The sequence below is a fragment of the Cucurbita pepo genome, chromosome LG06 (assembly GCF_002806865.2).
Source record: "Cucurbita pepo subsp. pepo cultivar mu-cu-16 chromosome LG06, ASM280686v2, whole genome shotgun sequence".
NCBI lineage: Eukaryota > Viridiplantae > Streptophyta > Magnoliopsida > Cucurbitales > Cucurbitaceae > Cucurbita > Cucurbita pepo.
The window spans coordinates 6,310,491-6,335,831 of NC_036643.1; the positions used below are offsets into that span (position 1 = coordinate 6,310,491).

General features: G+C 37.9%; 1 protein-coding gene across 1 annotated transcript in view; it reads right to left on the reverse strand.

Annotated features, from left to right (window-relative positions):
* Positions 1-526: 526 nt before the first annotated feature.
* The window catches only part of LOC111796722 (protein GIGANTEA-like), a 26,403-nt gene continuing 1,588 nt past the window's right edge, over positions 527-25,341 (reverse strand). The window contains exons 3-12 of the mRNA XM_023679465.1: positions 17,631-17,902; positions 7,845-7,900; positions 5,737-5,977; positions 5,500-5,650; positions 4,727-4,936; positions 3,050-4,585; positions 2,541-2,609; positions 2,202-2,420; positions 2,019-2,111; positions 527-1,037 (exon numbers count right to left, since the gene is read on the reverse strand). Of these exons, the coding sequence (XP_023535233.1) occupies positions 741-1,037; positions 2,019-2,111; positions 2,202-2,420; positions 2,541-2,609; positions 3,050-4,585; positions 4,727-4,936; positions 5,500-5,650; positions 5,737-5,977; positions 7,845-7,900; positions 17,631-17,902 (3,144 nt within the window). The 3' untranslated portion in view covers positions 527-740. The remainder of the gene's footprint in view (positions 1,038-2,018; positions 2,112-2,201; positions 2,421-2,540; positions 2,610-3,049; positions 4,586-4,726; positions 4,937-5,499; positions 5,651-5,736; positions 5,978-7,844; positions 7,901-17,630; positions 17,903-25,341) is intronic.

Genomic DNA, 25,341 nt, shown 5'->3' on the forward strand with positions numbered 1-25,341 from the left:
GAGCTTAAAGAAGATAGTATTTGTTACCAGTGGGCTTGGGCTGTTACAAATGATATCAGAGCTAGACACCAAACGATGTGCCAGTAAGGAGATTGAGCCCCTAAAGGGGTGGGGACATGAGGTGGTGTGCTAGCCAGGACGTTTGGGCCCGAAGGGGGTTTAATTGGGAGTTCCCACATCGATTGGAGAAGAGAACGAGTGTTAGCGAAGATGTTGGACCCTAAAGAGGTAGATTGTGAGATCCCATATTGGTTGGAGAAGAGAACAAAACATTTTTTACAAGGATGTGACAGCCTCTCCCTAGTAGATGTGTTTTAAAAACTTCAAGGAAAAGCCCAAAAGAAAAAACCCAAACCTGAATGTACCCATAAATAATACTTGGAATGAAACAAAACAACAGGGAGGTAAAATAAATTACATTAGAGGAACTTTTCTAGGTCCAGGAGGCTACTAATCTGGCAAAGGCCATAGAAAAGTTTCTGTAATGTAATTTATTGAGTTGATGCTGTGGGAAGAATATGAGAACTAGCAAACACCTAAAAATAATTGAACACACAATAAGGCCTTATAAGATGTCTAACTGTCTCACTATGCACAACCATCTTGGTGAGAGGATATGTAAACAGGACCAGATAAAAATAATCTATGGTATCCGATAAGAAACATAGCGTAAATCGTCTCTGCAAACTCGTATACTTCAACGTTGTTACAATAACGAACAACCTAAGCTTATACCGACGTCATAGGGGAATAGAGCAGCCTAATTCCTCGGCAGCAGCTTGAAGCGACTGAGTTGATAGTCCAGTTGCAAGTTGATTATGAACTTCCCATCCCAAGCACTTCTCAATATCTGTTTTCCAGTCAATGAAACCTGAACTGAAATACTGATAAGAGGGATAAATGCCATTTATGTTTCCCGATTTTGAACTAGAATTTATCGAGCTGGTGTGCAGGATATCACGAAGAACCGATGTGCTTAAGGCTCGGACATGTGCACTTGGATGAGAAAGGCATCGAACAGTAGCTGGTAGACGACACTACGAACACAAACAACATACATTGGCAAAAGGTACTTCACGGATATTGGGAAAAATAAGATCATGTTTGCTTCTTTTCAGAGCATCACAATTTTTTTTAATATTCAGCAGAGGCCGGAGTAGCTTGTACACTAATCTCAGAGAGTAGCTTTGCCCAGCCTTACTAATTTTGATTACTAAAGAAACTCAGGTGAGATCCCACATCGGTTGGAGAGGAGAACGAAACACCCTTTATAAGGGTGTGGAAACCTCTCCCTAGCCGATGCGTTTTAAAAACTTTGAGGGAAAGCCCAAAAGGAAAAGTCTAAAGAGGACAATATCTGCTAGCAGTGGGCTTGAGCTGTTATAAATAGTATTAGAGCCGGACACCGGGCGATGTGCCAATGAGGAAGCGGAGCCCCGAAGGGGGTGGACATGAGGCGGAATGCCAGCAAGGACGCTGGGCCCCAAAGGAGGGTGGATTTGGTAAGGGGTCCCACATTGATCGGAGAAAGGGACGAGTGCCAGCAAGGACGCTAGGCCCTGAAGGGGAGATGGATTGTGAGCACATCGATTGGGGAGGAGAATAAAACACCCTTTATAAGAGTGTGGAAACCTCTCCCTAATAGACGCGTTTTAAAAACATTGAGGAAAAACTTGAAAGGGGAAGCTCAAAGAGGACAATATTTGCTAACAGTGGGCTTGGGCTATTACAAATGGTATCAAAGCTAGACACCAGGCGATATGTCATCAAGGAGACTGAGTCCGGAAGGGGGAAGGACATGAGGCAATGTGCCAGCAAGGGCGTTGGGCCCCAAAGGGGGTGAATTTGGTGGAGGGTCCCACATCGATTGGAGAAAGGGCCAACGAGGATGTTGGGCTCTGAAGGGTCGTGGATTGTGAGACCCCACATCGATTATGGAGGAGAACGAAACACCCAACTTTATAAGAGTGTACATAAACAAATTGCATAACTCGATTACTTCGGACCATGTCTATTACCTTTAAGAGATTGGAAAGGCCATCAGCAATTGACAGTCCAGATTCTCCCCACTCCAGTACAGGCTTAACTGCTCTAGCAGTCGCTTCCAATAGCTGTGCTTCCGTAAGAAGTAGAGAACATTGGCTTATAATTAGTAAGCTTGAAAACAAACAACATTCATATAAACTTAACTGCATTGTTACCTCTAGTTGTGGCAAAGTACAGGCTTCACCATCTACAAGCATGCCATCTGTGGCACGCAACAGTAGATCTAACGCACTCGCCAATACGACCAGCGATTCTGGAGTATCGTGATTTCTCATTAGCTCAACTATGAGTTTGATGATCCGCTGGTTGATTCTCCACATCTTCTGACCTTGATCATCATCTTTTGCAATCCAAGGTTGCAACTGCCTCTCCGCCTGACAAGCACAGAAGGCCATGAAAATGACTAAACACATGAAGTATATGATCATGAACAAAAACACTAGAAGATAGCAAATGAGGTCAGGAATAAAAAAAACTGGTAAAGAAATGTAGACCTGAAGGACAATTGCTGTAGCTGCTTTAGCTGGGGAAGCTGATACCACGTTGCATAATGCATCAACTACCTATTTAATAGAAACAGTGCAATTCAATAAATATTAAAGTAATGTATTTCTCCAATAAATATTGAACATTCAACAGCTAAGCCCCATTTGGTATTCCTTGTTGAGCCTTCAAAGGAGTTGAGCCTCGATTAAGGGGAGGCTGTTCCAGGGCTCCACCGTAGGCCTCAGGGGAGGCTCTATAGTATACTTTGTTCAAGGAGAGGATTGTTGGGAGGGAGTCCCACGTTGGCTAATTTAGGGAATGATCATGGGTTTATAAGTAAGGAATGCATCTCCATAGGTACGAGGCCTTTTGGGGAAGCCCAAACAAAACCATGAGAGCTTATGCTCAAAGTGGACAATATCGTACCATTGTGGAGAGTTGTGGTTCCTAACATAGGAGTTGTATTCTTCGGATATAGAAGATAAAACCAAAGGAGAAGAGCGTTGTACGAACTTACCTGTCTCCATCCTTGCTGGGCTGAAGTGCTCTCCACGCTCGGTTGAGTTTCAGGAGCTGTAATCAACTTGTGCCACAGTAGAGAAATAACAGAGAAACATAATTCTTGTTTCTCAGCAAGCACTGATCTTAAGAGAACTTGTGCACAACAGTTGAATCCTATCTGCCTCTCCATAGTGAGTAAGTTAGCTAAATCAGAAGCATCAATCGAGAAGCTTGCTAAACCTTTCCCTAAAGTATTTCCCAACTCTTCATTTGAATTTGATGTTCTCTCGAACACAAGTTTAGTTTCCGAACGGGTCGAATTATCACACTTTTGAACAGATTGTCCAGGATGAAAGCAGGTACTGTCTTCACATTGAATTTGTTTTTTTCCGTTTAAACCAACGAGAGATTTCTTCCATTTCGGTACTTGTATTAAATTTGCTTCTAAAGGTTCAGCTTTGTTAACAATGGAAGCAACTGCTTTGCTGTGTATATCTATCAGATTGTACAATGATGATGCCCTGGTGTAAATCTCGTCGTCCCACTTGCATCGCATCAGGATAGAGAGAGCGTGCATGCAAGCCTTTGATCGTCTAAAGAGTTCTGAAACATGAGCTGCAACCATGGCTGCAGCAACTATCTCGTTTGAACTATAACTCCATGAAGTTCCCACAGAAGATGGCTTTAAAGAAAAAAGTGCTTCTAAGATGGCCAAAATTCGATGTGTGTGGCATACTGCTGAGCTAACGCTATTCTGAAGCTCGGTTGAAGTGCCGTTTACTTTGACCAGTTTTATTACATCCTGTAAATTTGTAGTGTTTAAATGATCACTTCCCCTAGCAGCAAAGGGAAATAACTGGAGCTCACAAGCAAGAGCACAAACAGCAGCCAGGACGTAAGAATCGAATGCAGAAACAGGACCTTGCTTTTTAGTCTTTCTCCTTCTTATTCCTGTATGGTTCTCGGGTACCGCTTGCAAGTCCTCAATCCTTTCATCAATACTTTGTTCACGTCTGAATTTCTTGCTTCCATTGGATTGAGCTTCATGACTAACACAAACAGTCAATACGACAAAAAGTAGGCGTGAAGCGAGCTCCACAGAAGCACATGATTCTAAGAAGAGCGAGTGGACCATGGTTCGAAGCTCTGTGACAGCTAGATTTTTAGAAGCAGAACCAAAGCTGGAAAAGTATCTTGTTTTTCTAGTTTGTTCTTTGGGAGACTCGGACGGAAATGTTCTTTGAAGAACTGATTCAACAGTAGCAACAAATATCTTCATCAGACATGCTTCGGATGGGCTACCTCGTGGAAGATATTCAAGAACCTTAAGGAGAGGAATGTATAAATTCCATGATAATATGGGAGGTTGCAATGGCGTTGCAACTATGATTTCAGGGAGGTCAACTACATCGGAACTTAACGGAATCAAGCCATAAGCAGCTTCCCAGATGGTACAAATTCTCCATTCAACTTCAGGGCCATGTGCACAAAGCATCGATGCAATTCCTTGAGCAGTAGCTTCAGTTGTAGCTTCCGCTGCAGGCACTTCGATCTGATACAAGTATACAGATGATATTTGGAGTTGTTAGAGTCGAAAACAAGACGACATTCGAAGACCGTAATTCATTAGTTCTTTCAAGAAGCTAGAAGCATAGCTTATACAGAGAGTATTATGTGCTATAAAGTCCATTACCTGTTCCCTGTATGATGATTCATAGCCACCCAAAGATTCATATTGAACATCACTTCCCTCAACTTGTCGTAGTGGCGGAAAAAGCAACGCGGGTTGGGACAGTACGCGGAAAAGCAAGGCTGCTGCAGCATCAGCAGCAATACCAGCTCTCATGGACATTGCAGTGCCAATGGCACGCAAGAAATGTAAATGCATCCAGTTTCTAGGAAGCTGCATTAATGGGAAAATAATAATTGATTCTTTCCAAGAACAGAATGTAGGGAGATACAGTATAGTCCCATTCCTAGAATAGAAGAAGAAATACCAAATGGTGAAACTTTTAAATGAACTAAACCAAACCAAACCAAACCTCAAACCAAATCAGCCCATCTTTAACCAAACCAAACCAGCTCTAAACCAAACCAAACAAAACCAAACTAAATTTGAAAGGGGACATGACAACCACAAACATTCGAGCAAAAATATTTCAAACCCATGACAACCACGAACAATGCAGAGGCGTCAAACCCGTGCATCAGGAAAGGTGCAATAGTGAGGTATAGATTGAATATAAGCAATAACTGACAACGAAAGCATGGGGTTGTATCATATCAGTGAGGAATAGATTGACTATGAGAAATAACTGTTTGCCTTAAACAGTATGCTGATGAGTCAATGCAATTACATCATATATTATAGCTATTTAATTGTTAGTTAGGCACCAAAGGAGCATTTTTCTGATCATTCTACTGATATGAACTAATATTAGAAAAATATAGTCAAACTAAACTTACCCTAATGCCAGTTGCATACTCTTCAGCAGCTCGAAGAAGCTCTACAAGCTGTACAGCTGCATCAAGTGCATCTGGAGCCCAAGATGGAGGTGCTTCTAAGAGTCCAAGAAGAAGCCTTTGGGTAGCACTGGGAGTAGCAATGGCATAATATCTGTGCTGGGGAGGAAAATTTGAATAAGAAGAACCAGCATAAAGGATTTGAAATTTGTTTCTCTTTGAAGGTTTAGACAAGCTAACCTATGAAATAAGCGTGCATATGGCTCAAGAGCTGGTAGCCCAGCAACTAAATGTTCATCTAAAGCTGTTGTAGGGGGAGGAAGAAGAAGTGCAGGAACAGCAGCTGCTGTTAGAGTTGCAGTCTCATACCGAGCAACTTCTTCATCACAAACACTCAATATGACTCCAGCACCATTTGCAACCGCCCATCTTGGAGTTGATGGTATAAGCTGAGGGTGTTTTCCAGATCCACGAGAAGAAGCTATAAACAAGAAAGCCTGCTCGGTAATATCCTTGCTTTAAGGATGAAAATGAAACACATCTTCTAGTAAAAAATATTAACACAGTTAAAAGGCTTATACAATAAACCAAGAAAGAAATCAGAAAAGTAACTGTTGGAGAGAACAATATTTTCTCATTATCTTGCAATTAAAGATTACAAAGGGATAAAAAAAGAAACAGTTAAACAAGCGGCGAGATACTTTCCAAAAAATTAAACTTTCCGAAAATCCAACCAGCAAAACTGGAGATAAGAGCGAAAGCTTCGGAAACCACTTGAAAAAATGAATTGAGCCACGAAAGCAGCTGGAAAACCTCATCATATGAGGAGATCACACTTTTTTATCAAGCACTCACAATCAAGAAAAGTTATAATACTTCTAATGTATGTGGATGACATGATAGTCACCGGAGAAAATGAAGAAGAAAAAATTGAACATAGAAGAAAATTGAAGAAAGACTGTGAGATCAAAGAACTTGAAAGGCTAAAGTACTTTTTCAGCATTGAAGTAGCGTAGTGCATTTTCATAATATATAATGGATTTATTGATGGAAACAAGGAAAAACAGATGTAAACTTGCACCAACACCAATGGATCTACATCAGAACATGGGAAAGACAAAAGAAGAACCTGCCGTGACCAGAAAAATGTACTAGAAACTACTGGGGACACTCATGTATCTAGCTCACACTAGACTAGACATAGCATACTCAGCGAGTGTAATTAGCTAATTCATGCATGATCCGTGGGAGACCCACCTTCAAGCAACATACAGCATGCTGCATTATCGGAAAGAAACTTCATAAAAGGAATTTTATTCAAACGGAACAATTTTATTACATCGGAAGCTTACACCGATGCTGACCACACTAGACTAATAGTGGATAGAAGATCTACTATGGCGTATAGTACTTTTCATAGAGGTAATTTGTTAACAGGGAGGAGTAGAAAGGAAAATATGGAGGCTAGATCATCTTCCAAATCAGAATTTCGAGCTATTACATAAGGGTTATGTGAACTCTTATGGTTGAAGATAATCCTTATGACTTACAGATTAAGAGAGAAGGTCCGATAAAATTGTATTACAACAACAAATCAACTATAATATTGTATATGATCTTATACAACATGATACGACAAGGCATATTAAAATTGATCGACATTTTATCAAGGAAAAATTGGAGAAAGGGATAGTATGCATTAGCTATGTGCCCTCACAGCTTCAACTAGTAGANAAAAAAAAAAAAAAAAAAAAAAAAAAAAAAAAAAAAAAAAAAAAACTTCACAACTCATTTCCTCCCTAATCAATATTGATTTTCATTTGTTGGATCTTCGACAAATTTTCAAGCCCACAAGCGAGGGAAAGTGTTAAAATATTGATATAATTAAACTTTAAGCTTTTGGGTTGATGGGTGATCTAACAAACATACTTTTGACAAGCTAGCAAACGAAGATATTTTTAGACCATGTTGAAGAGTTGTTTTATTTTTTGTAAATATTAGCTGCAGATACCTTTTTTAACCATAATGATTTATTATTCACATTGTTTTTATTCTTCTTCCCCTTTTGTTGTAGCTCTTTCTCTCTTTCTCCTATACAACGGAACTATGTAGAACCATGTAGACATGTACTACTTACATTAGGATCAGGATCAGAGCACAAATATTTTATTCCCTCTAAATTAAGACACATTTCGTAAGCGTGTAGCTTATGGTGCTTCCTTTCCTGCCTACTACTTACTATGTATACCTTTTACGATTTATTTTCAAAACATAGATATGTTGCAAATCCGTTGCATAAAGTGAAATACCACTTCATAGTTCGACATTTAAGTAAGATGTTCACAAACCTGATGTGGGTGGCCTGAGCTCTCCAGCAGCATATTTACCCATAACACCACTGCACCTGTTTATGTGCAAAAATGTTTTTCAATAAGAAACAATTTCATAGATAACATAAATTACAAACGGAAAAGTCAAGCACCTAACCGAAAGGGGATTTCGAAAAGCTCTTCCAACTTCATAAGAGAATCAATACCAAAATTGCTTGAAAGAGAGACAAGTTACACCAAGAAAGCCATAAAGCATGGAGTTTTTGTCTTTATTGCAAAAAAGACAACCCTAGGAACATTGAACTAAATTGTTCGATGTGATCGTCATATTGTGGTTGTCATCTTCTTAAATCCTTGAATGTATGGTTAAACCATACTTTTAACGTTCTGTCCTACATCGAACAATATAGAACCACCAACCACATTATTATCCTATCTGCCTCAAATAATTTCTCCTCACCTAGAGCTGAAACACACCAATAGAGTCATGTTTATTATCTCCCAACCTAAGGAAAATACAGGTTAAATCTCTTAAGAGAATTGAGAAACTAGAATGAATGGTTCTAAGGCATTTGAGCACCTATCGATGTAAATACAAAACTTGGAGCTAATCTTTTCAAAACTTAAGGGCAAATCTTCACGGCAAACCGAGTTGGGAAGTGTACACTTACACAAATTGGGAAAAATCATAAGAGAGCAAATCGACTGCATTACTTGGATGGAGATTTCTTCAGCAAAACTTTTGATGTATTAAGGCTTCCATTAATCATAATCCATAAACGAATGTTTATTCTCTTTGAATTCTAGGACTTCCATATGAAAAAGTTCTTTCTGCATTGGCGATGAAGATCCGAAATGCTGAGATAATGATTTCACTGAAAAAATACCATAAGAATCAAGAGACCATATACAAGAATCTTCATTTGAGCCAATGTTCGCAGCAGAAATAGTAAATGAAGTGTCTGAAACTCATCAACGGTCTGAAACTTCCTCATCCCTAAGAGACCTTCAAAAAGAAACATTTCACGCACCTATTCGAGCATCCCAATGGTCTGAAACCGATCCTTTTGGTGAAGAAATAGCAAACCGTCGAGGAAAACATTTTAATGGGGAATTGTTCAGACATACATCTTACCCAGAAAGTATCCTTCTACCATGAAGGAATTGAACTGCTGCCACAGAATATTCATCCATGAGCTTCTAAGACTAGGATCTTTTCGGATTCACAAATTCCAACCAAAAGTAGAAGAGGTATAAATACTAATAATGATCTTTCTCCAAAAAGAATGGGGTTCATTCATAAACCGCCAACCCCATTTTGCTAAAAAAGCAGTGTTTCTGTTTTTCAAAGCTCCAATTCCATATCCACCATCCAACTGAGCCATTGTAACAAGTCTCCATCTAATCAGGTGCTTTATTTTCACAGTGATCGATGAAGGCATTAGAAATAATGACAAATTATATAATGGAATGCTTGATAATATTGAAGAACAAAGAGTTAAGCCCCCACCTCTAGATAATAAGTTTCGTTTCCACCTATCAATCTTCTGAACTTTGTCACTAATCGATTGCCAAAAGGAATCTTTTTTGGGATGTCCACCAAGGGGAAGACCCAAATAAATAATTGGCAGAACTTCAATTTCATAATTCAACCTTGAGGCAAATTGGCATACCTTTGAGTCTTGATGATTCCATATAGAGCCGATTTCCCCATTTTATGTCCAAACCCGAACACCATTCAAAAAATTCAACAAGTTGAATTAAATTGTTGAACACACCATTGTCATCCTTGTAAAATAAAAGTGTCGTTTGCAAATTGGAGAACTAAAACATTAATATCGTCTCGGCCAACTTGAAACTCATCATGACTCCCATTGGAGTAAACATTGTCAATTAATGGTTTGAAAACCTCTTCATTGACGATTGAAGAAATGATGATAAGGATCATGGTGTTCCAACTGAACCTATTACACGATCCAAGGCCAAGAAGATTCAACAAGCATTCATTCTTCATCTACAAAATTGGATAAGCTTGGTTTAACCATTATTTCATGTATCACAAGCTGATTCGATTGAGGAAGGACCATTTGGAGTTTCGGAAGTGAATATTTGCATAGTTGAAGTAGCGGATGAAGTTGCTATAAATTGTACTTGATTCATAAGTTGTTAGAAAACTTTATTTATTATTTTTAATTACATAATTTCTTGCAGTGGGAAAAGGGTGGGAAGTTACTCGACAAAGTGACTTCTTTCTTGTGGAGATTTAAAGGGGGGTGGGAGTAAATTATGGCCACCAACTTATTTAGTGAGCATTTGAATAGTTGAAAGTTTCTAGATTTTTGGATGAATGAAATTTAGCTCTCAAATTGAGACTTTCACCCTTAGAAATTTGAGCACCATTTTTGTCATTTCTAAGTTTCATGCTATTCTTGTAGTAGATTGCATCCAAGTCATTCAATCAAACCTTGATCAAGTTCGATTGTGGAGTGACTCAATTTAGAACAAAGTTCCAAATCTTAATTCTAGATCTTTGATCTTAAGAAATAATCTAATTCTAGCCTTGTCTCTTGGTTGGTCCGAATTTTGTACAAGGAGGTGTTAATTTCATTAATTCAAGGGTTCTTGCTTCAACAAAAGCTTTGATCGTGTTAATTTCTTTGATTCAAGAGTTCTTTAATACAAGGAATGAAAAACGAACTTGATCAAAGATTTGGATCAACCAAGAGATAAGGCTAGAATTAGATTACTTCTTAAGATCAAAGATCTAGAATCAAGATTAGAAACCTTGTTCTAAATTGAGTCACTCCACAATCGAACTTGATTGAATGACTCAGATGCAATCCACAATTGAACTTGATCAAGACTTGATTGAATGACTCAAATGCAATCTACCACCAGAATGGCATGAAACTTAGAAATGCCAAAAATGATGCTCAAATTTCTAAGGGTGAAAGTCTCAATTTGAGAGCTAAATTTCATTCATCCAAAAGGTCTGTCTTTTACAAAGTAATTTGAGGGTATTTATAGTCTCTCCACAAAAGAAACTTTCAACTATTCAAATGCCCACTAAATAAGTTAGTGGTCATAATTTACTCCCACTCCCTTTAAATCTCCACAGAAAAAGAAGTCACTTTGACAAGTAACTTCCCACCCTTTTCCCACTACAAGAAATTATGAAATTTAAAATAATAAATAAAGTTTTCTAACAACTTATCAATCAAGTGCAATTTATAGCAACTTCATCCGCTACTTCAATTATGTAAATATTCACTTCCGAAGCTCCAAATGGTCCTTCCTCAATCGAATTAGCTTGTAACACATGAAATAATAGTTAAATCGAGCCTATCTAATTTTATAAGTGAAGAATGAATGCTTGTTGAATCTTCTTGGCCTTAGATTGTATAATTGAATGCTTGTTGAATCTTCTTGGCCTTAGATCGTGTAATAGGTCTAGTTGAAACATTTGAAACACCGCGATCCTTATCAAATGACCTTTCTGTAGTATAAAAGACACATATACCTCTCTAAAAATTAATATGAAAACCAAGCAAGATAATTTACACTTACAACATGGCATCACAACCATTCTCTTTTAGGAGGTTTGATTAATTAGCGTAGTCTTCATAGTTACCAATATTCTACCTTGACTAAATTTATTTAGAGCCTTCATAACTATCGATCTTCCACCTAGACCAAATTTATTCGAATCCTTCATAGCTATTGATCTTCCACCTTGTACAAATTTCATTCGGAGCCTTCATAGCTACCATCCACCTTTGAAATAATGTTTTAGAATTCTATTAGCATCCAATCATCGATGATCACATGAAAAGAGTATTCACAGCAGGAAGGCTACAACATTAGCATTAGCATTCCCAGCTTCATTCACTACAAGTGCAACAGCAAGCCAACTATCAATCCATTCATCCATCAACCTAACATACTCGTGTATCTTTTCTCATTAGTCAAAATAAAAACTCTACCCCTTTTCATTTGATTCATAGTGATATATGAGAACCCTCATCTATTCTCAGTATTTCTTGTGCTCGTGCTTTCTCACATTGATTGATAATTGTACTCGGATTACGTGACTATTCCTTCCCAAACAAAAATAAGATGTTAGTAATATTATTAATGTCTTCCACTCAAGGATTTAGACACAATTTAGAGTCAATCAAAACATTTTGAACTCACAATGCTAGAGAATATTTTAATCAAACCTCACTCTCATATTTATTTTTGGTCTCAAGTCACTATCCATAATTCTTTGTCTGTGATTACACCACAACAAAATGGAATGGCCGAAAGGGAAAATGGACACCTTTTAAACACAACTCGAGTATTTCTTTTCATAGAAACATGCCAAAAACTTATTGAGAGAGACATTTCTTATTGCAACTCACATGATTAATCATCTCTATCTCATGTCCTAAATAATCTAAGCCCAATAGAAGTTCTCAACTAATTTCATCCTCGCTTTCGAACATCAAATGATCTCACACCCCGCATATTTGGGTGCATTGCCTTTATTCATGTTCACAACATTTAGAGAGGTAAATTTGATCCGAGAGCAATAAAATGTGTCTTTTTAGGATACTCTTCAACCACAAGGGGTACAAACATTACAACCCTACATCTAGGAAGTCTACACTTCAATTGATGTGACATTTACCGAGAATAAACCATTCTTCTCTTCAGAGGGAGAACATAGAGTGGAAGTCCCACATCGGCTAATTTAGGGAATGATCATGGGTTTATAATCCAGGAATACTATCTCCATTGGTATGAGGCTTTTTGGGGAAGCCCAAAGCAAAACCATGAGAGCTTATGCTCAAAGTGGACAATATCATACCATTGTGGAGATCGGTGATTTCTAACTTGGTATCAGAGTCATGCCCTAAACTTAGCCATGTCAATAGAATCCTCAAATGTCGAACAAAAGTATCGTGAGCCTCGAAGGCATAGTAAAAAATGACTAAGACTCCAAAAGAAAAATGAGTCGAGCCTCGATTAAGGGGAGATGTACTTTGTTTGAGGGGAGGTGTTGGAAGTCCCACATCGGCTAATTTAGGGAATGATCATGGGTATATAATCAAGGAATACTATCTCCATTGGTATGAGGCCTTTTGGGGAAGCCCAAAGCAAACCCATGAGAGCTTATGCTCAAAGTGGACAATATCATACCATTGTGGAGATCGGTGATTCCTAACACGTTCCACCTCCAATGTCGGATTCGTTGTTCTCTCAGGTATAGGCTAGAAGGAAAGTTATCTCAGAGCTATTATAAGTCCAAACATCAGACTCTACTCAAATTGAGGATGTAACACAAACATCAATAGATGATAGACCCATAGCTCTCTGGAAATCCACTAGAGAATGCACAAAACGACCCTTATCCCCCTATAAAACTATATCTCTCTTGAATGACTATCCCCACCACAGAGTTTCGTTGTGAGTCAACATTCAATTGTTACATAACACAGTTTCTGAAACTTTATGCAAGAGAGAATGCCAGGATGTTATGAGAAAAGAAATGCATGCTTTANTGACTAAGACTCCAAAAGAAAAATGAGTCGAGCCTCGATTAAGGGGAGATGTACTTTGTTTGAGGGGAGGTGTTGGAAGTCCCACATCGGCTAATTTAGGGAATGATCATGGGTATATAATCAAGGAATACTATCTCCATTGGTATGAGGCCTTTTGGGGAAGCCCAAAGCAAACCCATGAGAGCTTATGCTCAAAGTGAACAATATCATACCATTGTGGAGATCGGTGATTCCTAACACGTTCCACCTCCAATGTCGGATTCGTTGTTCTCTCAGGTATAGGCTAGAAGGAAAGTTATCTCAGAGCTATTATAAGTCCAAACATCAGACTCTACTCAAATTGAGGATGTAACACAAACATCAATAGATGATAGACCCATAGCTCTCTGGAAATCCACTAGAGAATGCACAAAACGACCCTTATCCCCCTATAAAACTATATCTCTCTTGAATGACTATCCCCACCACAGAGTTTCGTTGTGAGTCAACATTCAATTGTTACATAACACAGTTTCTGAAACTTTATGCAAGAGAGAATGCCAGGATGTTATGAGAAAAGAAATGCATGCTTTAGCAAATAATATGTGGGAAGTTGTGGATAGGCCAAAAAAAAAATATATAGTTGGGTGTAGGTGTTTTTCATTGTAAGATACAAGGTTGATGGAACATTGGAGAGGCATAGGGCAAGGCTAATGGCGGATACACTCAAACTTATGGGATAGATTACCAAGAGACATTTTCCTCTGTTGCGAAGATGAACACCATATTAAATTGACAGCTTTCACGGTATGATACACCATACTAAATTGACAGCTTTCACGGCATGATGCAAAGAAGGCATTTCTTCACAACAATCCAGATGAGCATTCCTCTAGGATTCGAAAGCTCAAGAGGTAAAGTATGCAAATTGAGAAAGGCCGTGTAGGACTAAAACAATCATCACAGGTATGGTTTGGAAGATTCACAAAGATACTAAAAACTGTGGATATAAGCAAAGTCAAGGAGATCATACTCTATTTATTAAGCATTCAGACTCAAGGAGAGTTATAGAGCTTCTAGTGTATGTAGAGGCATCATAGTCACCGGAGATAATGAAGAAGAGAATTGATGAAGAAATTTGAGATCAAAGAACTTGGAAGGCTATAGTACTTCCTCGATATCTAAGTAGTGTACTCAACTCAGGGGTATTTTCATATCACAATAGAAATATGAGATGGATTTATGGATGGAAACAAGAAAAAGTAAATGAAAGCCTACAACAGCGCCAATAGATCCACATCAGAAATTGGGAGAGTCAAAAGAACCTACAATGAATAGATAAATGTACCAAAGGCTGGTAGGGAGAATCTAGCTCACACTTGACAAGATATAGCGTACTCAGAGAGTGTAGTTCGCCAATTCATGCATGATCGGCAGGAGCCTCACCTTCAGGTAGCATATAGAGTATTACGTTACCTGAAAGGGACTTCAAAAAAAGGAATTTTGTTTGAACAGAACAATTCCCTTGCATTGGAAGCTTACACTAACGCAAACTATGCTGGATCAATATTAGACAGAAGATTTACTAAGGGGTATTGTACTTTTCTTGGAGGTAATTTGGTAACATGGAGAAGCAAAAAGAAAAATGTGGTGGCTAGATCATCTACGAATCAGAATTCTAAGCTATTGCATGAGGATTATGTGAACTCTTATGGTTGAAGATAATCCTTGATGACTTACAAATCAAGGCAGAGGATTCAATAAAGTTGTATTGCGATAACAAACCAGCTATCAATATTGCACATAGTCCTATCCAACATGATAGGACAAATCACATTGAAATTGATCAAAATTTTATTAGAGAAGGAAATAGTATGCATTAGGCTTTGTGCCTTCACAGCCTTAATTAGCAGATATACTAACAAAATGGCTTCACAATTCAATGTTTCGTGAGTTAGTATCCAAGCTGATATCTATTCCTCATCATGAGTTAGTATCCAAGTTGATATCTATTCCTCATCTTGAGAGGGGAGGTTGAAAAATTAATCTTGATTTAAGGAATATTTGTATGTCCTAAATGAGGAGATATTTGTGTAATCTCATTAAATAAGGTTAGTAGTCAACCTCCCTAATTTATTTGTATTATTTGTATTATTTGTATTGTTGCCTAGTATCTTATAATTTAGTTAGATTTATTATAAAATGCAAATCTCTCTCTCTAAAATTAATATAAAAACAAGCAAGATAATTACTCTTGAAACACAAAACACTAACCAGCAGAAATAAGAAAGGGGAAAATGGGTCTCCTTGTCTTAATACACGGGCGACTAAATTCTTCCACGAGGGCGAACATTTATGAATACTGAGAATTTGGGGTTTCAAACACAACCCTCAAGCAACTTAATCCATTTACTGTCAAATGTTTTGGATCGAAGCACCTCATCCAAAAAAATCCAATCAACACAATCAAAGGCCTTTGCAATGTCAAGCTTTCATAACCACCCTCTTTTCTTTTTGTGGCATAGAGTTAAATGAGTGATAATCAGTCTGCTAAAGCTCTCGGAAAAAAAAAAAAAAAAATACATATAACCAAATTAAGGATGTTCCTGCCCAACAGCAAGCTACAAACATATTGACAAAGGCATTGCATCGAAAAAACCTTCGTGAGGGGAGGGTAGAAAATCACGCTATAAATTAAAGTTTTCATTTTCCCCTTGTGTAGCAAGAATTTCACTTTAATTTTTTAGAGTTAGGCTAACTACTATAATTGTTGATTCTAGGGATCTAAGATCCTCCTAGTATAAAATTTTCTTTTTAACTCGATGGAATGTAACCTAAATTGCTTGCATACTTAGCTTAAAAATATGTTTATCACAGTCCCACAATCCCCTAGTTATCTTGTATAGAATCACAGACATTTGGGTAACCTGCTGAAAGTAGCATACGCAGTTCAAGAACGGAAAGGAAGACTTTGTCCACTGTTGTAGGGAGAACAAATAAATGGAAAACATCTAATCCAGGAACAAGGGAGCAGCCACTGAGTTTAAGATGAACATTGACCTTCCCTCATTTCATGGAAAAATGAATTTAGAGGCATTTTTTTTAATTGGATCAAGAATGTCAAAAATACTTTTGATCACATGAATACACATGAGAACAAGAAAGCTAAACTAGTAGCACTAAAGTTGGGCGGCAAGAAAGTTAAACTAGTTGCACTAAAGTTTAGAGGGGGGCTTCATCTTGGTGCAAGTAGCTTCAAGTTAATTGAAGAAAAGCGGGAAAGAGACTAATAGAAAATTCCAAGAATACTTCGATTAATGAATGATCAGCAAAAATCTACCAACTCTGAACAACTATTACACAAACCAATAATGATGCCAAGCAATGTTGCCAAGTAAACGGTTATGTTGCTAGTCATGTTAAATCACCAATCAACCTAGTATCAATGCAGAAAGTCCAATTATTTCCAGTATTCAATTTACCATAAACTATCTCCTTATACTTCTGGGTTCACCGGTGATTTAACAAATTATGTGGAGAAATTCCATTGTTTAAGTACTCATATCAATCTAGAAGAAAATGAGAACAACAAAATTCCAAGATTTGTTGATGGCTATCGGAAGGATATGCAACTTGCAAGACAAATTGGATCTTCAACTCATATGTTCTCTCTCTAATGCCATTACTTTGACAACAAAAATTTAGCAAAGGCCACCGTATCCTTTTGATGTCTTCTGTCCAAGCACTTTTTTGTTAAAAAGTATTGATATAATTAAATTTATCGTAACCCATCAACTAAAATTTTTGGATTGAGTGGTTATTTAACATGGTATCAAAGTAGGAGGTCTGATGTACAAATCTCTTGTAATGTCATTCATTTCCTCTCATTAATATTGATTTCCATTTGTTGAGTTTTCTACAAATTTTTAAGTCCACAAGTGAGGGAGATGGTTAAAGTATTAATATATTAAATATATCGTAACCCATTGGCTACTTTTGGGTTGATTGGTGATTTAACAATTTTTTAAATTATTGTTCGATTGTAATTCATTCAAATTGGGAGACTTTCTTGTATGGGTTGGGATGTAATTGCAAATAATTGTATAATTTGGAAGGATTGAGGTTTTTCTCTATTATTCTCCTATGGAAGTAGCTTCTGAACTTTTTTATTTCAGTATGTCTTTTTCATGCAACAAGGAACTGTTTCTGTTTCAAAAAGAAATATACACATATATATCATTCCAAACAGCACCTAAGGCTAGACATAACAATGACTTACCAGCGGAAATAGTCGCTTCTGATGCCCAATGGTGCAGCAAGCAATATGTCAGTAATCCATGGGGACAAAGGTCTTATAGGTTTCCTCTCGTGTTGCAGAGGCACTTGAACAAATTCCCCATCATTGGTGTCACGCGTCGTAGCAACGCAGCCACTATTGCTTCTTTCTGTTTCACCATTCTTTTGTTCCATCTTGTATATTGGACGATTGTAATGAGTCAAGATCCGGAGTATCTCCCCACATGCAAGGGCCCATTGTTCAGAATAATGGTTCTGATGGGGTAAGAAGTATTTATAATGCATCTTGACATTATTAATAACTATAGAATATATATCAGAAAATAAAGCTACCTCAAAATAAAACACAAGATATACAGTGAATTGGTGAAACCGTTGTAGTGGTGTAGTTTGCAGGTTGTGCCTTTTTAAAAAAAATAATAATAAATAAACTTCTTTAAGCTGTTAATTTGGTTAGCTATCATCGATTGTTTTCTTGGTTTTTATTTTATTATTATTTGGCTGTTTGCTTAGTTTGTTATTTGGTCAGTGTGGCTACCCTCTAAATCGGAGCCTTGTTTGTTACAAAAAGCAGTTTTTTCTTGATAAAGAAATTTTCCAGCAAGGTGATTGCATTAGTTTTGGTATCAGACTACTTTCTAAGAAAGGACCTAATGGTGGTGGAGCAACCCCTGTCCCATCCCACGAACATTGACCAACCGTGCGATGACTCCATGGAATAAATGAAATGGAATATACATGATATCCACCAGCTTATGAACTTCATCGCACGGCATTTATAAATTTTAACAACATCAAAGAAGACAAGAAATCTCTAAACCCAACCTATCAGATCAAACAAAAATTGAAGCGGCCCGCACAATTAACAAAATACCAGTGGAAAAAATGATTACAAGATGAAACAGACTTAACCGCGTTTAATGGAAAGCTTGACCTTGAAACATTTATTGATTGCAACCCATGTATTACTTGATCAATGCCATATCTTTATCCTACATAGTGGAGATGCGGAAAAGGAAAAAAAAAAAAAAATTCAAGAATGCTAATCTTGGCAACAAAAGAATCACGTGGGAGAGAGGTAGCTCTTAAATTTTGATTGGTGGTGAAACACAAAGAACCTCAACTGAAGTGAATTCACAAAGCTCTTCCATTATGAAGCCTAAAGATTATCAAAATCAAAAGCTTAACATTATGGGGGGTGAGCTTACTGCCAATAAAAGATCAGGGAACATTTACAATCACCTACAACAAGGTAGATTTAGCTAAATGGCTACGATATTTTCACCATGAACCCAATACTTTGTGACATAAGGTTATTGTGAGTAAATATGGTCTGTCCCCTTTTAAATGAACCCTAAATGGGGTCAGTGGCACTTCTAGGTCTCCTTGAAGAGGCATTGTAGGAGAGCTTCTTTTCACGTCACAGTTTTGTTTATTGCTTGGTTGGGATGGGAGGGATACATTTTTTCTGGGAAGACTGGTGATAGGAGATAGTCACCTCTACCTTTGTTTTCCTCATTTATACCATTATCTTCGATGAAAATTTCTCAGTGGCTGACGTTCTAGCTCAGCCAACCCCCACATTGTGGTTCCGTTGTTTTTTTGTCTGAAAGAAATACATGGGTATTGTTTCTCTCTTTTCTTTGTTGGGGAAGTTTATCAGCTCTTTCTGGGATAGGGACTTTTGCTTATTGTGCCGAATATGAAAACCCTAGCCAGTTGAATATAAGAACCCTCATACAATGTTCTTGCCTTGAGATATTCGATCAACAAGGTAATCCGAATCTTATTCCCCTTGTATTGATTCCTTATCTTATCAATCTCATTACACAATTAATTTTTGTTTGGGTCAGTAGAAAAGGCAGATGCGGATAATTGGTCACAAAAACATACATGGAGACAGTTTGAGGAAGCGTAACTAGTAGAGTGCGTGGACAGGAGATAACAGGATATTCTGGACAAGTTATTTAACGCAACTAGAAGGTGATAACAAGATACATCTCCTCCGCACAAACATGCATCACCTTCCTCAGGCACACCATCAGGTGTGGACAAATCAACATGGATAGCGATAAGATAAAAGCTATCAAGGATTGGAAAATCCCCACTTCGGTGTCCGATGTACAATCCTCTGTAAGACTAGCAAACTACTATAGGCAGTTCGTCGAAGGGTTTTCACGACGAGCCGCCCCATTAACAAAACTTCTGAAGAAAGACCACCTTGGTCGTGGTCAAATGAATGTCAAGAGGCCTTCGAAGATCTAAAGGCAACCATGACGAGGGGCCCTGCCCTCGGCTTGGTAGACGTCTCTAAACCTTTTGAAATAGAGAGATGCATCTGACTTTGCTCTTGGGGGAGTCCTTATTCAGGAAGGCCACCTTATCGCCTATGAAAGTCGGAAGCTCAATGATGCAGAAAGAAGATACATTGTCTCCGAAAAGGAAATAAACGTTGTCGTCCATTGCCTTAGAGTCTAAAGAAAATATCTTTTGGGATCTCACTTCATGGTAAAGACAAATAATAGTGTCATTGTCACTTTTTTTACCAATCGAAGTTGACGGCAAAACAAGCTCGGTGGCAAGAATCATTAGCTGAGTTTGACTTTAGGTTCGAACATAAAACAGGAAAGAGTAATCAAGCAGTCGACGCGCTGAGTCGGAAGGGGGAACATGCGGCCCTATGCATATTAGCCCCATATTCATTCAAGTAAGATCAATAGGTCGATGCGCGACATCATAAAGGAACACTTGTATAAAGACCCTTCGGCCAAAACTGTTGTTAATCTAGCCAAAGCCGAGAAGACTAGACAGTTTTGGGTCGAGGAAGACCTTCTACTGACAAAGGAAATATATTATACGTCCCAAGAAAGGGAGAACTAAGGAAGAAGCTCATCCAGGAATGTCATGATACTTTATGGGTCGGACACCTACGGTGGCAACGAGCTTATGCCTTGATCAAGAAATGGTACTTTTGGTCAAACATGCGTGATGACATAATACAGTATACAAAGACGTGCTAGGATAAAGTCGAGAAGGCCAAGGTCTCGAAACTCCTTAAACCCGTACCAGTGCCGACAAGACATTGGGAAAGTGCCACTGGACTTCATAACACACCTCCCAAAAGTAGGCAAATAAGAATCCACCTTGATTACGTGCGGCCGTCTAAATTCGTTATTTTGATTACATTGTGCTTCTATATTCGTCATTGATCTATAGTTGAACAGAAGGTCACAATAATATCTAATATGGTTTAATTGAGGACTCCATCCATCCATGGTTCATCTAAGAAGCCATTTGCTAATTCCTTAGAGGTTGATAAATTCCAAGAATACCAGACCCTTTTCCAGCTATTCAACAAAAAAATCTGTTCTTCAAGGTAAGATTCACTATCATGTTCTCTTACCAACAAACCCTTCGCCAGCTATTGAACAAAAAAATCTTTGGTTGTACTTGTTTTGTTATTGATGTTTGTCATGATCTGAAAAAATTAAACCCCAAATCTTTGAAGTGTATTTTCTAAGGCAATTGTCATGTACAAAAAGAATACAAATTTAATTTCCCTAGTTTGAACTGGTATCTCATATCTCATATCTCATGATGTTACTTTCTTTGAGAACAAACCACTCATCCATCTTTGTCTAATACAAGTTAAGAGGAAGATGATGATCCTTTTTATTTATACACTTGTGTCTCCCACACCCTCCTTAGATCTATCCCTTTAGAAATATGACCCTACCCATCCACCTATTACCCAAGCCTATTCTAGACAGCAACAACCTACATGTGAATGTTCTGTCCCAAAATATTCTATGACATTAGATCCAAGACCAAGTGATGAACTTCCTATTTCTCTTTGCAAGGCTATGTTCATACGTATGGGATTTATTATTTTGAAACATTTTCTCATGTAGCAAAGCCAACTTCTGTCAGGTTATTCATTTCTATTGCAACTTCTAAAGGTTGGCCTTTCCATCAATTGACATTAAAAATGCATTTCTTCATGGTGATCTTTAGAGAGAAAGTATATATGAAGCAACCACCTAGGTTTGTTGCTTAGGATGAGAGTGATTTAGTTTGTTGCCTTTGCAAATTTTTGTATGGGTTGAAATAGAGTCCACGAGCATGGTTTGAAAAATCCAATCAAACACTTGAGAAGTTTTGAATGGAAAAAAGCAAATTGAATCACTCTGCCTTCTACTGACGATCTATGAATGGTGTTATTCTACTTGTTGTATATGTTGACGATAGTATCATTATTGGAAGTGATACGAAGGTATATTATATCCCAAATCTTCCTCCAAAGTCAGTTTTATATTAAAGACTTGGGAATGTTGAAGTACTTCTTGGGAATTGAAGTACTGAGAAGCAAGAAGGGTATCTTTATGTAACAGAGAAAATATGTGCTTGATTTGTAATATGAGACAGGAAAATTTGGAGCCAAGCCATGCAATACTCTGTTGATGCCTGGTCTAGAACTTACAAAAGATAGAGTACCATTAAAAGATCCTGAAAGATATAGAAGATTAGTTGGAAAGTTGAATTATCTTATAATTACATGACTAGACATATCTAGCTTAGTAAGCATTGGTAGTCAATTTATGACTTCACCCATAGTGAATCATTGGGCTGTAGTATCATGATCAAGTGCTAAATCAAAGAATAGAGCTATAGTACAATCAGTATAATGTGGGTATATCAACTTTTGAATGAGTTAGGCCTTAATATTACAGTCTCAACCAAGTTGTTGTGACAACCAAGATGCCCTTTCTATTGCATTCAACTCAATATTTCATAAGTGAACTAAACATATTGAAATTGATTCTCATTTTGTTCATGAGAAAATACAAGGTTTGGTGTCTAGTGGATATGTCAAGATCAGAGAGCAATTAAGAGACATTTTCACGAATGCTTTAAGTGGAGTTCAAAAAGATTACCTTTGTAAAAAAATTTAAGCATGATTAGCATATATGCTCTAGCCTGAGATGGAGTGTTATAGTGTACATATGTGAATATACGAGTTTATTAGTTTTTGTCTTTTATTGTAATTTACTATTCCTAGTTTAGGCTTTATGTACATCGAACTCTAATTTATAGAATGAGCAAGGAGTGGTATCAGTAGAGGATGTTTGCCCGATAGAAGCCCTCACAAATAACCATCAACAAACAATTGATTCCTATTGGGTACTAACTTAGGTTAAATCTATTGTCAAAGGATTAGCCTTAAGTTAGGAGATATTTGGAGAATCTGATTAGAACCAAAATCTTAACTCAATCGGCTGCCGGTCATCTCAAGTTCAGTTCGGAGCCTTCCTAACTGTCGTCAAGTTCAATCGGAGCCTCCATTCACCGTGACCAATTTTCATTTGGATTGTGAAAAATAAAAATAAAAGAGGAGCAGCCTCAGATTTGTATATTCTGACTACAAACTACCTCATATCTACCAGCATATACAAAGCCATCATCGCAATAATATTTAGCCTTCCATCACTGCAATAGTTCCGCAAGCATTTACATGTGTTCTTTTTTCCACTTCATCAATAGCCCAGCCGCAATATCCAATAGCCACCTCTGCTTTAAAATCCTCTATTTTGAAATCCTAAGTCACTCACCTCTGCTTTCAAATCCTAAGTCACTCACTTCTGCTTTCAAATCCTAAGCCACTCACCTCTGTTCTTTCAAATCCTGTTGTCTTGAAATCCTAACCCACTGTGGCTTTTCGCTTCAGTTTCCAAACCCATTATTTTTCAAATCCTAAGCCCAATATTAAACTTAAACTCTTCAAAAGCCCATGGTCACTGTTCCATCCTAAGCCCTTTTCCATCCCTTCAACCATCGCCATTCCACAAGCCCGCCGCTTTCGAGCAGAAAAGGATGTTTGCGTAGGTGACTTGGATAACTCGTGTTTCAGACTAACTCTTGTTTCAATCATCATCACAAGTCATCAAAGTCCGAGATTCAAAATTGAAGTATCCAATAATGGAGGGAGTCAAGGGTGTCGAAGGAAGAAAATGAGGCGACAAAACTAAGATCTCCAAAGCTGGACTCCAATACCTGGACGGAAGAAATCATTATGTTGTAAAAGGATTGATTAATCTAGGTTTTCCATTCAATCCATCAAAATCTCTTGGACACTGATATGTTGAGTGATCATTTTATGAAATTGGAAGAATGTGTTGGACCTCTAACTATAGCCATAAAGAAAATCTTTAGAGAAGCAAGAACGGAAGGCAGAATGAAAGGCTCAATAAATCCAAGATCAGTTTTTGGCTGCATCTCTTCCAAAGCTCGTCAGTTCAAAAGATATGAGCAACATGACAGTCATGAATTGCTTCATGCCCTGCTTGATGAATTGTCTATTGAAGAGCTGACTTCAAGGAAGATGACGAAGTCTAAGGAAGAGAGAATGTCTGGAAATCCACTCCATTTGTTGATGAGATGTTTGGGGGGAAATATCAAGTGCTGTATGTTACAAAGAATGTGACCACACAACGATGGTTTATGAACCATTTCTTGATCTTTCTCTTCCCGTTCGAATGAAGAAACCTCTGGCCAAAAAGGTCCAACGAGTCTCTCAGGCAAAGAAGATAAAAGTGCCACCTAAGAGTAGTGGAAAGACGATTCCTAAAACTGACAAGACATCAGATGTTGTACCAGTTCAATTTGCCTCTTCCATCATCTAATAATGAGTTTTCCCTTGCATCAGAGGCCATCACCAGTAGCACAACTACCATTATGAAGACTTTAAGTTCTCTGAATGCCTCGTATGTTAAAGAGCCTGAAAAAGAAGTTTTGATTGAGAAGGGAGGAAAATGTGCTTCAGTTAATTTGACGTTCCTTGGACCAGAACTGACAGCCAAAAATGGTGATATTTCCACTACTCAGGATTCTAAAAATAATGAATCCTGGCCTAGCATATTCTTCAGGTTGTAATAACACCAGCAATAAAGATAAATCCAGGTGTTATCTTTCCAACGATGATCCTGAAGGAAGTGGACTTGCAAAAACTAATATTGAGCCCTAGAGTTCACAAATATCTGCCGAGAACCAATCAGAGAGGTGAGGATTGTGAGATGAATTCTGATTCAACAATTGTGAATGTGAAAAGTGATGCAACAAAGAGGTTTCTCATTCACAGGGCCCCTCCTATCTTGACAATTCATATAAAGAGGTTCAGTCCTAATGTTCGGGTCATTATAGTAAATTGGATGGCCACATCAGATTCAAGGAAACACTTGATCTTAAACCATATATGATACTAGGTGTGCAGATAGGAACAAGTGTAATTATCAGTTTGTCAGAGTCATGGAGCAATTTGTATCTATGAGAGGAGGCCATTATGTTGCATACAAGGGAGGCGAGGAACGCCACTTCCTAGGAGTGAGCACAAGAGTGGTGAGCAACACCCGTGAAAGAGCTCCAAGAGGAGTGAGCACAAGAGAGACGAGCAATGCTCGTGGAAGTGCTCCCAGAGAAGTGAGCACGAGAGAAGCAAGCACAAACCATGTTTGCATGTGATTGCATTTTCTGACCCCAACAATGAGGTCATTTATTGAGTACTTTTAAATACTCAAACCATGTTTAACATTTTTTCAAGTAAAGGCAAAGCCCCCATGTACAGCTGATGGCGTCAGCCGAGGAAGCCATGAATCAAGTCATAGTTTTGACAGTAGCTAACTAAAAGCAGATGGATTGCT